The sequence below is a fragment of the Gymnodraco acuticeps genome, unplaced genomic scaffold, assembly GCF_902827175.1.
Source record: "Gymnodraco acuticeps unplaced genomic scaffold, fGymAcu1.1, whole genome shotgun sequence".
NCBI classification, from domain to species: Eukaryota; Metazoa; Chordata; class Actinopteri; order Perciformes; family Bathydraconidae; genus Gymnodraco; species Gymnodraco acuticeps.
The window spans coordinates 1,349,437-1,365,911 of record NW_022992289.1 but is presented as its reverse complement, the minus strand read 5'-3'; the positions used below and the strand labels follow the sequence as shown (position 1 = coordinate 1,365,911).

Here is a 16,475-nt window from a genome sequence, read left to right as displayed (position 1 = left end):
TGGCTGTCTGGATATTGCAGTGGCGATATGGTTTTTCTTTTGATAGTTACATGCCTGGTTTCTACGCAGTTTGTGTCTTTATACTTTTTATGAATATATTTACAACAGTACTTTACTAACTTAGCTCTTGAACAACCTGAAACTTCTTGGTATTTTTGTTTTATTTATACATGCATTATGGTGGCCATGGAGTCTTATGAAACTCTTGGGCTTTCTGCTGATTGTTTCCAGACTTTGTTCCTTTGTTTTATCAATGCATTCAGTGGCACAACACACCCTAAACTGCAGTAGTACAAACCTTGTTCAAACAGTGGAAGGAATGCTGCTGAGTTGCTTCTTTCAGGACTTAATGCCATGTAGGATTGGGAGGGTTTGTGTTTGTAACAGCCTTTGACCCTCTGATTGATTTATTTGCAGGTATGGAGGTGCTAACTTTGCATCAGACAAATGTCGCCCAAGGAGAGCAGCAGCAGGCCACATGTGGGCGGAGTTTGTCCTCCAACTACGCTCCTCCAAATCTGAAGAATAAGCTACTGGCCTCCACACTGATGCCCAAACCTTCCTCTCTCCAGCCCTCCTTCCTGTGTTCCACTTCCTCCTCCCTTCTCTCCCCCTCTTCCTTCTCGCCTTCCTTCACCTCTCCTCTCCTCAGCACCGAGAACCAGCTCCTTACTAGCCATTCCTTCGGCCTCTCTTTCCCCCTCACCTCCTCTACATCTCTCCGTAATGACTCTCTGCTCTCAAAATCCCTGGCAAGCAGCGCTCTGCCTAAATGCTTTGCTTCTTCATTCCTCCCTCCTCCTCTGGGTGGAGAACAGAGCAGGGACGATGGAGCTGATGAAGCCACGGAGGAAACATCGGAAGTGACGCAGTCCTCTTCGGAAGACTCAAGTTTGGTACATGAGATATTCTTCATTTATTTTACTTCTGTGTTTCATTAGTCTAAGCATAAAATGAAAGTACCTTGTATGCTCTTTGACAACATTGTTGATGCATCCCATTGAGCGGTATTCTTGTTTTGACATTTGTCTCCACATCTGCAGTATTCTGAGGAAGACAATGTTTTGTCTGAAGAACAAGAGGTAGAGGATGAGGGGACAGCCATGGAAATACCTGTTCTTGGAATAGAGTTGGACAGCCAGGAACTTGAACAAACTATGGTCATCAAACAGGAGGAATTTGCTGAGATTGATAGAGCAAAGGAAATTATTGAAGAGGAGCTGAACGATAACAAGGTAGGAGGAAATCATAGAAATGTTGCACATAGCATATACCTGCGTGCTTATTTTATATGTTTATCTATGTGACTTTAACTCTGCAGAGAGATATTTCATTGTCTTTCTCTCTGTTCCTCAGTATCTCCTGCTGAACCTGGTGTGTTGCTCGCTGGTGAATAAGAGCGAGGCTCCGGGTCAGAAGGACTGGGACTCAGAGGAGAGCGTCTGGACCAAGATCAAAAACCTGGCCAAGGACATTTCTGACTCTGACCCCCAGTTTCTTCTCAAGGTGTGAATGCATGTCTGTCTGTGTGGGTGTGTGCAGGGTTATGTACTGTATCCCAAGGCATCTTTATTTATTTATTTGGTTATCATGGTAACAAATCAAGGAAATCAACCCAGAATAACACGCAAGAAATGTTTGGAAATGCAACACTTTATAGAAATAGAAGAAGATTTTGTTATGATTTTTATGAGTGATCAATATGACAGTACGAACAAAATATCACGGGCTACTCTGAAATATGCATGTACTTTTTGATTTAAAGTTATTTCATATTTAAACCGTTGAGTTACTGGTTCAGTATCTTGTTCTTTCAAGTGATTTCCCAAAACCTGTCAAAAAAGTTAGATAAACGTTTGAGACAATATGCCATCAACAATTTCAAATCCTGCTGGAAAACACAAACACAAGTTTTAAACACAGTTCTTTGGTTGGTGAGGCTTGTTTACTGTCTGCCAGCCTTATATTTTCAATCAGTATCTCCTTGTAAAACGTCCTCGATGTGTTCAAAGTACACCACAGCACAGCCGCTTGAATGGAACATCCCATAATGTATTTTATGGTTAATCAACATCATTTCCAATATGTGTTATTTTTAGGTTAGTGCAACTCCAGAAAACATTAACCTCTATTACCACAGAGCCTTTAACATAGTTATTTATAGTTCAGTTTTTAACTCTTGCTTTTGATCCTGAGTTAATTAAATGTACGTTAATGTTCTCGTTGTTCTTATTTTTTAGTTTATATATTTTTTTACATGTTATACTATTTTTTAATAGCATTAAAAATAGTAGAATATTTGTTCCTTTTCTTTGTACAACTTTATTTCTCTCATTGTGTTTATGTACGCACCATTTACAACAAAGCAAATTATTTGTAAACCTACTTGGCAAACCATCTGATTCTGATCAGATTAAAAAAAAATCTATTTAACATTTTAATTTGTAACACGATATTATCACTATGTGCCATATTTGTTGTTGATTGTTGTATCATCTTCCATAAAACAGGCCAGTGAAATTAATTCCAAGACAGACAGCACACAATATGACGGGGGCTATAATTCTTCCCAATAGTTAAGTACAATGTGGTGTTCTTGCTTTTATCATTCAGGTGGCAGTCTATACCCGTCAGGAGTTGAACATCCGCATTACAGCGAACTTCTTATTGGCTCTGGCCGCCAATCAGCCCTCTACCAAGCCTCATGTCCGCAGATACTTCTGTGCTGCCGTACAGCTGCCCTCTGATTGGCTGGAAGTAGTCAGGATCTACAGTACAGTAAGTCTTAGTGACTGTTTACTGTTTGGTGGGATCTGGATGTGTCAGTTCTGTGAAATCTCACCACCATGTGTGTCCGTCTCCAGTGCTTCAGCCGCTCCCTGCCGATGTGCCTGAAGAAGGCGATGGCTGACAAGTTCAAGCAGTTCAACGAGTATCAGCTGGCCAAATACAACACACGCAAACACCGCTGTAAACACAACCGCAAGAAGAAAAACGTTAAGGTACAGAAGTATTCATTCTGGTCTGTTTTCATTCAGTTCAATATGAAAACTAAGGTTTAACCAAACTAAACTCAACTTATGGACAGAAATTGGTTCGTCAGTATAATTGTTTCTCTGCTTTCTCTGTGGTAAAAAACAAAGCAGGACACCCACACACTTTTTACCACCTCACACCTTATGCATATTTATTGTTGTTATATAAAACAGTTTTATTTTAACTTCTCTATGTTTATATAAGTTATTTAAATGTATTTTGTTCTAAAAGGGAGCAGTTGATACATAATCCAATTTCCCCCAAGGAATAAATAAAATATTACTCGTTCAGAATCTCCTTCTAAAAACATATTGAAACTTCATGTGGTTTTCTATTATAGTGCAATGGACTAATTTCTCTTGATTAACACTCAGTGCCTTAAATATCCTCTTCATCACTCCATGGTTTGTTCTACGTATCTTTGATTTCCAGAAACCGACTGCTCAGCAGATGAAAAAGTGGGCGAACTTGCTCAGAGCAGATACTGCCCAGCTGGAGAAGATTGTAAGTCAATGTTCAGTACTTTTCTATTGTGCCACTAGTGTGTTGGATGTTTTACACTTGTGAGTTACTTAAGTGTCTTCTTCGAGGAATACTTCACCCACAAACTGACCATTTGTAAACCAATTACACATATTCCTTGAAGGAAAACAAGATTACAAAACAAGAGTATAAAATCAGACTACAAAAATTGAGAAAAGTCGTGATGAATTGAACTAAAGGAAGGTTGCGTTTAACAACAGCAAAATGTATATTAAAAAAACACATTTGTCGTATTATCATTACTTCTTAAACACATGCATTTTCTCTTAAACCTTACTATTTTAAACCATTTTGCATAACGCACTTGAACAGACACGCTACTCATCTGTGGGAATACATATTCAAAAGTACGGTTTTTTCTAAAATGGAGGAATAGTGAGCTTATCTTTCAGTAAATGAGACTTGGATCACACAGTACACGTTGCGTTAAGTTTGTAAACTGATGTTTTTATATAGTTTTCTTTTGTTTAACGTGCCCCCCATTTACTTAAATTGATCAAGACTTTTTCATTGTTAATTGATCGTGTATTCACTGTGTAGTCATGGTTTTAAAAACGTTTTTTCTTTAAGCATTCAATAATCTTTTCCTATGAGAAGCATTTCTTTAAGTCATTTTAGAAGAGGGGGTTATCTTGATGTAGGTATTTTCAGTTCACATACTTTGCTGCTGTGTTTGCAGATATCGGTTGAGTAGAGATTGTTCAATTAAAACTTTTTATAAAATGATTTATTCCAAACATCACGACCCATCTTCTTAGTGTTTTAGGGCAAACCTTACCACATGGGTAACTCTATTTTATCCTTGTTTGTGTGTGCGCAGTTGAATGTCAAGGAAGGCAAAGCGGTGGTGGATAAAAAGCAGAGCGAGTTCAGCATAAAGACGATGATCAAGAAGCTTCACATTAAGGAACCGGCTGAATATGTTATGGCCATTCTGGGGAAAAAGTAAGACACACTCATACACACTGATGACTCACATAGTTACTCCTACATTAGTATCATTAATTACATTTGTTAAAATACTTATTAGCAGACACTTAAAATGTGCAGTATTATGAAAAATGTGTATATAAAGGTATATTTGAAATCCTACAGTATCATATAAATGCGCAATAGAGGGGTTAAACGAGGAGGGGAGAGAGATTTTGTCTTAGGCCTTTTCTTGTAAAACTTGTCCTGCTTCCACTTTAAAGTGTGATCTGGTTGTGTTGGTTTCAGGTATCCTGCAGATGCCAATATATTCAACCGCAGTGGAATAAAGGGCTCGTGGGACAGGGAGAAAGCCGGGAAGCGAATGAAGCTCAAAGAGCCGGAGACGTGGGAACGGCTGCTCAGCCGGGAGGGGAACAAGGCCGCCACCTGGGAGAAACTCATAGGTACACACACACACACATACACACACACACACACACACACACACACACACACACACACACACACACACACACACACACACACACACACACACACACACACACACCACACACACACACACACACACACACACACAGTTAAATTCCTCATTTTTCTTGCACTGTTGTGTCCCTTGCACAATTTAATTTTATAAATGTGTATTTCTCAATTATATGATAGGTTGCATTGTAGTAGTAGTAGTGTGTGACTTAATATTTTCTTTTCCAAAACTACACTGTAGCTATCTTGCATGTGTCTATAAAGCCCTTGAATGTAACTGGGTTTGAATACCATTTTTGAATGAGAATTTAAAGCTGTATCTATGCATTTGAAACACACACATATATGCATACAGCACATATATATATATTATCCAACATGTCTATCATCACACTGATGAATAATGTCTCTACTGTGCAGACAATAAGTCTGTTCCCTTCATGGCCATGCTGAGGAACCTGAGGAACATGATCATAGCAGGCATCAGTGAGGCTCATCACAAGAAGATCCTCAGCAGACTGACCAATAAGGTGAGATCCAACAACATGATCAAAATCACTTGGTAAAAGGTCAAAGAAAATGGTGTTATTCAACCTGATGACTAGTTTTAGTTAATTTTTGTGTTTTTCAGTTGCTTGTTAGGTTTCTTTTGTAATTATATTTGAGTTGTTTCAGCAACCGTTATGTTTCCAATGTGTTTACAGAAAGCAGTCATTCAGAGCCGTCAGTTTCCCATCAGATTCCTCGCTGCGTACAAAGTCATCATGGAGATGAATTCTTTGGGTGAGATACAAGTCTTTACTGAAAGTCATTTTTGTACTACTGCTTTTTTATGGCAACATTTTGAAGACATGGCACCACATTCCACCTTCCACACCACAGGACAACTTTAATGAAGTTTAGCTCTGACATGCTGCAACACATACAGAACTTTCACTTATTCCTCTTTGCCTCTCTTTCCTCTACCCAAAGCATCAGAGAAAGCAATCCCACCCGTTAAAGAGATCCTGAAGGGCATCCTGAAAAAGATTCCCAAGAGCAAACGCTTCGAGAGTCAGGACTGGGACACGACTCCGAAGAGCCGGCTGAGGGTGACGCTTGGAGTGCCGTTTATCTATCGACTATACAAAATGAAGAAGGAGCAGCTCCTGAAGGCCAAGTAAGGAAATGTCTTTACGTTTTTCTACGATGATTTCCTAATGTATTAAATGTTATATTTAAACGTATAATTGTTTCTGTGGCTGATACCAACACTAGGAAAGATATTTCAGTACTAGTCAGCAGCATTTAAACATTTTAAAGGAAATTAAAAGTGCACATTTGTTAAACATTTTTAAGGGAGTACTAAGTACTAATTCCTGTGTGAAACGCAAAATCAAACCTTTATAGTAGTCAATAATTCAATGATATTTGGTCAGAGTTTAAGTTATTGATTTGTATCGCTCCTCTCTGATAATCGATCAAGTCAAAAAACAACCTTTTTAAAAGAAAGTGTGCACAGTTTTTTGCTGAGATTGAACATGTGTTTCTTACATCAGTTAACAAAGACATCAAACACAATTTGAGGTATATCCAGTTTTATATTAACGCTCTCTGTGTCTGTGCATCCAGTCAGAATCAGGTAACTCTGGCTCTGTTGGACCGGTACCGTAAAGCTCTGGAAACAGCGGTCCAGATCTCCTGTCGTTTCAACGTGCCTCCGCTGCCCGGGCGGACCCTCATCCTCCTGTCCTGTGACATACAGGAAAATCGTGAATGGCATGAGAAACTGGACTTCTGCCTCCCTGAGGAAGAAGAAGAGGAAAAAGAGGAAGAAGAAGAGGGGAAGGAGGAAGAAGAAGAAGAAGAAGAGAAAGAACAAAGGAGCAGAAGGAGAAAGAGGGAGAAACCTCCGGTTGACAAACTGACTGCTTCTGTGAGTTTTCTTCTGATTAGCAGTAACACGTACACTGACATGCATGACATTAATGCGTATTATGCAAACAATATCTTGTTTTTCATTTATTTAATTTAAGTTTTGCCAGTTAGAATCGGAGGAGGAAACCCACAACCCTCAGCAGTGGCGGTTCTAGACCAATTTGACTGGGGGGGCCACTGGGGGGCCAGTTATTTTCTGAGGGGGGCACAATAAATGCAGGACGAAAAAGAGAACTAGACAGTATGAAGTAATTGCGCATAAGAAAACAATGCAATACAGTTATTGGTATTTGTTTCAGTACACTTATTTATTTCAGATAGATCTTATAGTTATTACTGTTAGCTTCAGCTTAAGTTATAGTCAGGGCTGCACATAACTGGTGCGCATGCGCACCTCGGCCAAAAAAAGAGCACCGGGTAATTTGAAAAAAGGCGCATTTGCTTACCAACATTGAGAGAGAGGGAGATAAAAGGGAGAAGAGAAAAGAGAAGAGAGAAATATATTTGCGAGTTGCATATGAACTCAGGGCCGGCCCGTAGCCCTGGCGTTGATTTTCGCCTAGGGCGCCAGATCTGTGGAGGTGCTGCGCTGGTAGTTCTGGGAGGGAAAAAAACATTTTTGACCGTTGGTGCTCATCCTAATTTTCGGCCTTGATGTAACAACATTATAATTAAGTAAATGTAACACCCTTTTCACCCCGGTTACACTTTTCATTTGCCCTGGCCTGTACGATGGGCGCTGTAAGTGATGAAAATGGGGGATGTTGGCTTATCTGGCGCCCGCAGCTCACAGCCAAAATGCGAGTGAGCGAGGGAGAAAGGGAGGGCGCTGTTGTTATTAGCATCTGGTGCTAGCTGCTCTAACGGAAGAAGAAGATGTTTCTACAATGATGTGGAGGGAGAGTCCTCTCCAGTCAGACTGAGAGGCTGATACTACAGCTCAGTGAGGTAAAGGACTCTGAGTGTTTAGATAGTTCACTTTAGTCTAAGTTCAAACGGTTTGGTCACAATTTATGTAAACACATATTTTCAAGGCACTCCTTTATAATTATTGGGATAAACAGGTTTGAAATCATTCCAATGTATACTATAGGACAGTAACCAAACATATCCTTTTAAAACGGGACTTTCGACCCAAACCCAGCTGTTGACTTGTGGATGCAAGCAGCTAATCGCAGACTCAACCAGAGAGAAAGAAGTAGGCCTACATAATCAGCTACCATGTCTGACAGAGAGGAAGACAGTGAGGAGAACAGTCAGGAGGGTAGTGATGACAGCTTGTAGGATTACTGGTCGTGCTAATGTTGTCTTGTGTTCACCTCTGCATGTGTGTTCTGTGTTCACCTCTGTGTGTTCTGTGCCGTGTGTCTGACAAATAAAGACCGGTTTATTTATTTCAATTTAAGGATGAGCACCAAGCAACATCTCCAGGTGCTCCTTTGAGAACCAGGGCAAACAAGTTATGTGCACCCCTGGTTATAGTGCAATGTTTGCACTAACACCATATTTATATAAAAATAAAGGCAATGAACAGTTACATCTCTACTTTACATAAGGGTGTCTGCACAATCTCACATTACAGCAACAAAATCCTGCGGTTTTTGGCAAACCGAGTACCAGAAAATATACATTTAAAAAAATAAAAATAAATAAAAAATCATTGTTAGGGGGGCCACAGGGGGGTCAGAGGTCAGTGTTAGGGGGGCACTGGCCCCCCCCTAGAACCGCCCCTGACCCTCAGAATATTTTGCACCTTTGTACAGAAGCTACGTCTCTTAATATATTCACAGCTTTCCACTTTTCATAAAAATACTGTACATATTTTTATTGTATTTTTTCATAGTATACTGTACATAGTTATTTGGTATATCTATATTTAATGTAAATAATGTTCTAGATTTTAATGTTATAATAGTTTTCTTTTAATATTATATATCATTTTTTACAATTTCTTACAATATATCTTCTTAAACTGTGTTTATGTATGCACCATACACCAAGGAAAATTCCATGTATTTGTAAACCTGTACCTGTTTCTGAAATGTATATTTAAAAACCCTCCCGTAGTGAATTCACTTGTTTTTATTATCTTCCCTTTTTTGCTCTCAGGTTATGGAGACGGCAGCTTTGCTCTCTCTGATGATCGGCAGCAGTGCTGAGGACAGTCATATCACTCTGGTTAGTCATTCTTGCTTCAAGGAAGTCGAGCTGAAGTCTGATGTTCTCCTGGATAATGTCAGGAGTGTGATGAAGCAAAGACAGGTGAGGACTTTTTCTCTATTGCATCATTCTTAGGTGTGATGTGAATAAGTTAAACAAAGGTAATAACTATAGTGTCAACAAGGTTGGATACAACTGAAATATATCCTTCTAAAATAAAGATGGGCAGTGTTGTGGAGGAAGTTTTTATTCATTGTAATGTGCCTTTAATGATTACTTCTCTTTAACAGACATTATCAGATATGCCATATGAAGAAAGGGAGACATATACCATCAGCAAAATGATTCCCAAAAACAATAAGGTTAGTGGATATGTAAATATGTATTAACATGTTTTATGTACATAAAACCAAACTTTTAGAAGTTGTTGTGGTGTTGCAAATACACAGTACTGTCTTCATAGTAGATGCATACATGTGCTTTTAAAAATGTTCATAGCTGCATGTCCTAAAGTCTGAAAATGCTTGCACTGGGGCTCTGCAGCTTAATGATACTTGCTGAGCCATTACCTGCATTAAGGCAGTTTGGATCAAAAGTGAAAGAACCCTGGTTTAGCCCAAAACACGTTGCTTTTTTGTGATCCTGGATCTCCTGCTTTTTATATCTCAGGTGGACAACATCATAGTGCTGTGTGACTGTTGGATGAGTGCGGAATTAAAGTGGGCCATCAAAAGCTACAGGAACGAAATAAACGACAAAGCTCTCATTGTGGAAATCTTATTGACAGATCGGTAATACTCCACTTTCCTGCTGTAGCTGCTAGTACTCATATCTCACATACAGTATTGTGAAGCTAACTTTGCATTCACAACAATCACAGGTGGACCTTTAACATGTACCAATTCCATTTTATAACAACATTCTTCAGCATAAGATCATCTTGAATGTTTCTTTCTCTTTTTATATCTTGTATTTTCCACTTGCAGAGAGTCAGAGTTCAGCCCTGAAAGAAACTATGTGAAGCTGTCAGGCTTCAGTGAGCAAATACTGAGGTAAAATCTCTTGTAGCCCTTTTCTATTCTCAAAAACAATTCAATAACTCTTGACTGTATCAATGTAAGAAGGCAAACTCTTGGCTTTCTGGTTATGATAACGGTAAAAACTATGTTGCCAAAGTTGAGAGAAGATCAGCAATCTACGTAATTTAGGGCAACTAAAAACCACTTACCAGTAGGCCTACCTCAAAGCAAAAACTGAAATGTTAAAAATTGTCTGGCACGTAATCGTAATCCCGAGTAAAACGGCAAAGTATAATTTTTCTCTTCATTTTGTAAGATTTGTCAAAGAAGAAACAGTTATTAATGAGCTTTAAAAGTTCTGAAAGGTAGATGTTGACTTATTTGAAACGGAGCAACGCTAGCTGGTTCCCTCCATCTTCAGTCTTTATGCTAAGCTAACTAGCTGCTGGCTGTAGCTTTATCCTACCAATCTGAACGTGTTATTGCAGTTCTAATACATCTCCCCCCAAAAAGACAATAAGACTTTATGTTTAACTTCTTTTAACCTATTATTGATCGTTATGTTTAACTTTTTTTAACAACCAGGTTTGTGGCAGAACGAGGATCATCCAGGCTGCTGGAACATGTGGAGCATTTAGACAAAATTTACAACGTCCCACCACCAGAGGGAGCTAAAGGCCCTCAGACCGCAGAAAACGTCGTCCAAATACCAGCCAGCCCCAAGTCAAGGTCAATTTCTTTTATTTGGGGCAAAAAGAAAATATCACCAGTTTTATGTTTAACATTGATTGCCCTTTCCTGCCTTTTTCTCACTAGTTTTACACCAACTCCTTCCTCTGTCATCTTTAAACTTGGAGCAGCAACACTATCTATATACTTATGTAACCTACATGCATGTCCCATTTTATGTTTGCCGCACCAGATATCTAAAAGGGTTTTCTCATTCCCTATTAAGTGTCTTTAAATGCGTAGAAGCCTCTCAGGTAAAATATAATGTAATGAACCTTTTTTGATTTGTGGTAAAGAACTAAATCTGAGCTGTATCCAACGATGATGGTCAGTAGAGACTTCATTTTCCCCGCCTTTAAAAAAAAAAAAAAAAAAAATCTTATTGAACATAAAAAAATGTGTAGCAAAGAACCAAATCTGAGCAATAACGTTAATGGCCAATACACATTTGTTTTTCCCGCCTTTTTTTTTTAACTTGGAGCAGCAGGAGTGCCTCTAAGAATCAAATTAAATTACACTACATTGACATTTCCCAGTTCTCATTCATATCTCACTTCATGTTACTCTGAGAACTGGGGTTACGTAAGTAACCTATAGTTTTTCCTGCTGGACTGAAGATTTAAAGGTCTTATTATTATACTGTTTTTCATCAATATATCATAGGTCTCAGATATTTACAAAACATGTCTCTGAAATGTTTGGCTCCAAACACCAAACAGATCATTGCAGCATTACCCATAATCCCCTCTGTTTCAGCCCTGTTTCCAAAGTGCTGATTCTCTGTCTGTTACTTCAGATGAAAATAAGGAGCCCCTCTCCACGCCCCTCTGAGAGAGATTTGGTTACAAAGAACACAATGGTGCTCTAGGAGGAGATTCAGGTGATAAGGTGGGGGGGGGGGGGTTACCTTGGTTGCTGATTGGCTAATGGTTACACAAGCCAACAAATCGTTATGACATCATAAAGTGGCCAAAATCTGATCAGCTCATTTTCAGACAGGTTTTTATAGAAATGGATCAGGACAAAAAGTGAGAGAATCTTTGTTCCTGAAACTTTCAGAGTCTCTTTACACAGAGGGGACACATGTTTATGGATAAAAGACATGAAAAAGTGGATTTTGCATAATAGGTGACCTTCAAAGTTATTTTCTAGTTTCCTATGACTCTTCTTTTCGCAGGTGGCGAGGTGTGCGTGTGTTTATCTCCTCCACCTTCAGAGACATGCACACCGAGCGCGACATCTTGGTGCGCGGCGTGTTCCCGGAGCTGCGGCGGCGCGCGGCGTCACACTGCCTCTACCTGCAGGAGGTGGAGCTGCGCTGGGGGGTGACGGAGGAGGAGTCGGACCGCGCCGCCCATCTGTGCCTGTCGGAGGTCTGTCGCAGCCAGATGATGGTAGTTATCCTGGGGGAGAGGTACGGCCTGGTGCCCCCAAAACCCGTCCTCCCCGACCTGCCGCAGCACCGCTGGGTAAGACTTGTGATATGACATGGAGATAAATAATTAGTATGTGGAGATAGTAGTACAGACTGAGCTCGATATGTTTATTTAAATGAATTACTGATGCTTCATTCAGGAAGGTGCATTTTTTGCCGAGAAAATTCCTCATACTGTTTTATTTACCAGCGAGCCTTGAGTTTATTTATGTATTGGTTAAAACAGCTTTAAATTCAATTCTTCACATCTTTTAAATAAAATAGAATAAGTTAAGATCATTATAAGTCATTAAAGTTAAACATAGGGAATAAGATAAACAATTGAGACTGGATGATTAACTACTGTAATCCCAATCTTGATGGCGTATAAAATAAAGTGTTTTGTGGAACCTGCAGCATCAATTTGTCCAATAAATATAAATATATTTCTTCAGAATATCGATTATTTAAAAGTGAAATGTCCGCTACTACCATTATTTTATTGTATATTTCTAATTTTGTGATATAGGGTATGACAAATCTGTCTTCTTTTATACATTTAAGGAAAACAAAATGTTTTTTGTTTTTTTAGATGATAAATTAAATTTAAAGGTGGGGTAGGTAATCTTGGAGAAACCAGCTGGAGTGCGCTAGAATTTGAAAATAAACAGCCGGAAAAAATCTGCCACTTCCTTACAGAGCCCCTCCTCCAACACACACGAACGCGCACATGACCAATGAGGGCACGAGATAAGTTTGTGCCCAGATGGAAGGCTGACAGGCAGGTAGGCCATTTTAGCCGGGCCGGCTCAGATGATTGGTCGTGCTTTTTACAGCGCCACGGCTTCCACAGATGATATTTTTTTATGGATTTGTTGTCAAAGCACTTAAGATATTCATTGCTATCGGGATGTTAAGAGCATTCCATGGAATATAACAAAAAGTGTATCTCGAGCCGGTTTCTCAAACTTATCTACCCCACCTTTAAGGTATCTTTTTTTTTTTAATAACAAAAAGCCTAATTTGTTTCTCTGTGTGCAGCTGGCGTCGGCTCCGGCAGATCTGTCCATCACGGAGATGGAGATCCGTCAGTTCGAGGCTCTTTACTCCGACACAGCCCAGCAGAGGATGATGTGCTACTTCAGAGATCCAAACATCAACAAGTAAACCATCACAATCTGTCTAAACACTTGATGACCTCAGAGATGAATCTGCAGTGACGCAACAACAGTACAATTACTATTTCATGTTTGATCTTAGCATTTTTTTGACTATTTTTCATGGCTTTATACCATAAATCGGTCCTTTTTTTAGCGAGTGGTTGTCTTTGGAGGCAGACAGAATTGCCTTGTGAAAAATGGCTTGTTTTAAACTATTATTATGTCATTATATTTGATAGCATTGTACAATACACTTTCACTTCAGAATGATAGATTAAGCGAGAAATGTGTTTATTGCCACCTAGATGCGGCAATTTAAATTACTTTGTGACCCCTTCTAATTCCAAAAAAACTGAATGAATAGTATGCTTTTGTAAAATATTTGTGAACATATTCAATGCTGTTATACTACACATTCAAGTATTTATGTTTGAATTTACTCTTGGTTGCTTCTCAGATCAGTTCCAGTGGCTTGGAGGTCTGACTTTGTCGCTGAATCGAAGGAGGCTGAGTCTAAAATGGCCTATCTGAAGAAAAGGATCCGGCAGAGTGAAGTCAAGGTCACTGAAAAGTGAGTCATCTCTCTTATACAATAATAATTCAATATACTTTTAGAATACCACTCATCAAGGGCTTTTGTTTTTATAACTGTTTTTATAACGACTGTGACTTTTCAGTAGAAAGTTGGCATTTTGAAATTCTGAAATGAAACCACTAAAACATAATTTTAAATGTTTTACAATATTCTATTGTTTTTCTGTCGTAGTTACTCATGTGAGTGGGGAGGCGTTGTGGATGGGAAACCGTATCTGAAAAACCTGGAGGACTTTGGAAAGGCCTTGCTGGAAGATCTGTGGATGGCTGTTGTCAAGCAGTTTGTGGAAGTTAGTCACTATGACCAGTAAAGAAGTTTAGTCAGTACTTCTACTTTTACCAGAGTATTTTAAACATGAGTATCTGTACTTCTACTTGAGTAAAGGATGTGTGTACTTTTGCCATCTCTGGTTAAACACCACATTATCCTCCATGTGTCAGGAGGATGAGGAGGCGGAGGCTTCGTTGGATGTGATGGAGCAGGAGTTGCACCAGGGGGCGCTGCAGAGGCAGTTCTTTGGCCGGGCGAAGCTGCTGACGGCGGCCAGGGAGATGGTTGAGCAGAGCCAGACCAAAGGAGGGCTGTTGGTGGTGGAGGGGGGACCTGGAGAGGGGAAAACTGTCTTCATGGTAAACTTCCTAAAACAATTGTCAATCATATAAATCATGTATCATATGATAAAATAGTTTGTACTGCATTTTGTTTCAAATATTTGTATTGAGAAGAAGCATACAAGTGTAGGCAATAGTAAAGACTTCTTTGGGGTGGAAATCATGCTTCCCTTTTTCAACATAGAAGACAAAAATAACAGCCAACAAGAAATAATAAAGAAAAAACATAGCATGACAGGAATACCATACATACATAGTGTTTGTACTGAATTTTTAAAATACATATGATGGCTTGCTTGTTGTCCAAAATATCTTAACGTAGGAGAAACACTAAAATGCTTGATTATTATCACTCAGATAATTATTCTTTTGATATTTCTGCAACTAGCAATTATTTTCCAGCTCTTTTCTAGAATTTTCATAATTATAGTTTTCTTAAAAAAGTGAAAAAGATGACAAATCCGGAACTGTCGAAAAAAGTTTTTAAAAAAAGACAGTCGGAAAAAGATGTCAAGTCGAAAAAAGTGAAAAATAATGTATAAATTATTTATCAGAATCTCAGATTACATCTAAAAATACTCCAAACAATCCTTCCGAAAGCCTAAAGTTAAATTTCCATTAATTAAACCAGATTTTTTAATTTTATTCCTTACTTTGTAATAGCCAGAACCAGAGAAATTTCCACATTTCTGCCTGAAAAACTCAACATTATAAACATGTTACTGTGTGTAAATTATCTGCATGGTATAAAGTGTCCATATGAATTTTTCCCTACACAGGCCGCTCTTGCAGACAGCCTCAGGACTGGAGTCAACTCGAGGAAAAACTTCACCTGTGATGTCATCTCCTACTCTACAGCTGCCAGCCAATCAGCACGCTCCGTGGAAAACCTGCTGCGCTGCCTGGTTCAGGGGTTGAAGAAGATGAAAAACACTGAGGAGGAATCGCCTCTTCCCCATTCTTACAGGTAGAAACATCTTCAATTGTCCCTCAAAAAGTTTACAGGTACGTCTGAACTTTTGGCACTTACAGCTACTGCCTTTCCTTTGTTTTCATCACAGAGATTTGCTGTCTGAATTTGCCTCGAATTTGAGTGACTTGAAGAAGAAAAAGCCTCTGGTGCTGCTGGTTGACGGGGCCGATCTGGTCCAAGATGACAGAGGTCAGCTCAGCTCTGAGTGGATCCCACAGCAGCTGCCACAGGTCAGTCACATGGAGGGAAAACTGAAGTGAACCTACACTAACACTTCCTGCACTAGTTAGGCTTTCCATTCATCTGTTTTTGTAATTTAAAGGTCCCCTATTATACTGTTTTCCATCAATATATTATAGGTCTCAGATATATACAAACATGTCTCTGAAGTGTTTGGCTCCAAACACCAAACAGGTCATTGCAGCATTACCCATAATCCCCTCTGTTTCAGCCCTGTTTCCAAAGTGCTGATTCTCTGTCTGTTACTTCAGATGAAAATAAGGAGCCCCTCCCCACGCCCCTCTGAGAGAGATTTGGTTACAAAGAACACAATGGTGCTCTCGGAGGAGATTCAGGTGATAAGGAGGGGGGGGGTTACCTTGGTTGGTGATTGGCTAATTGTTACACAAGCCAAAACATCGTTATGACATCATCAAGTGGCCAAAATCTGATCAGCTCATTTTCAGACAGGTTTCTATAGAAATGGATCAGGACAAAAAGAGAGAGAATCTCTTTACACAGAGGGGACACATGTTGATGTAGAAGAGACATGAAGAAGTGGATTTTGCATATGAGCTTGTTTCACTTCCTGCAAAAATACCTCCACTTTAACCGAGAGGTTTTTTTAATATATTCGGAGTCAGGTGCTCAACCCTCTTTCGGCTTTTGTTTGGGCATTCTTGATT

At 39.3% G+C, this 16,475-nt stretch overlaps 1 protein-coding gene across 3 annotated transcripts in view; it reads left to right on the top strand.

The window, feature by feature from the left end:
* Positions 1-16,475, top strand: part of tep1 (telomerase-associated protein 1) — a 41,023-nt gene that overhangs the window by 289 nt on the left and 24,259 nt on the right. For 2 of the 3 annotated variants that reach the window (XR_004568220.1, XR_004568221.1), the window contains exons 1-24: positions 420-896; positions 1,044-1,235; positions 1,357-1,506; positions 2,614-2,778; positions 2,865-3,002; positions 3,469-3,540; positions 4,400-4,524; positions 4,798-4,955; positions 5,413-5,522; positions 5,697-5,775; positions 5,965-6,151; positions 6,604-6,907; positions 9,019-9,171; positions 9,360-9,431; positions 9,739-9,860; positions 10,056-10,121; positions 10,674-10,817; positions 11,995-12,286; positions 13,273-13,394; positions 13,849-13,962; positions 14,158-14,275; positions 14,427-14,615; positions 15,377-15,564; positions 15,659-15,800. Coding sequence is in view for 1 of the 3 variants with exons in the window: in XM_034207719.1 (XP_034063610.1) it covers positions 420-896; positions 1,044-1,235; positions 1,357-1,506; positions 2,614-2,778; positions 2,865-3,002; positions 3,469-3,540; positions 4,400-4,524; positions 4,798-4,955; positions 5,413-5,522; positions 5,697-5,775; positions 5,965-6,151; positions 6,604-6,907; positions 9,019-9,171; positions 9,360-9,431; positions 9,739-9,860; positions 10,056-10,121; positions 10,674-10,817; positions 11,995-12,286; positions 13,273-13,394; positions 13,849-13,962; positions 14,158-14,275; positions 14,427-14,615; positions 15,377-15,564; positions 15,659-15,800 (3,879 nt within the window). In the remaining 2 variants the exon portion in view is untranslated. Of the gene's footprint in view, positions 1-417; positions 897-1,043; positions 1,236-1,356; positions 1,507-2,613; positions 2,779-2,864; positions 3,003-3,468; positions 3,541-4,399; positions 4,525-4,797; positions 4,956-5,412; positions 5,523-5,696; positions 5,776-5,964; positions 6,152-6,603; positions 6,908-9,018; positions 9,172-9,359; positions 9,432-9,738; positions 9,861-10,055; positions 10,122-10,673; positions 10,818-11,994; positions 12,287-13,272; positions 13,395-13,848; positions 13,963-14,157; positions 14,276-14,426; positions 14,616-15,376; positions 15,565-15,658; positions 15,801-16,475 lie in introns of those variants that run through there. The other variant, XM_034207719.1, reaches the window with a different exon arrangement.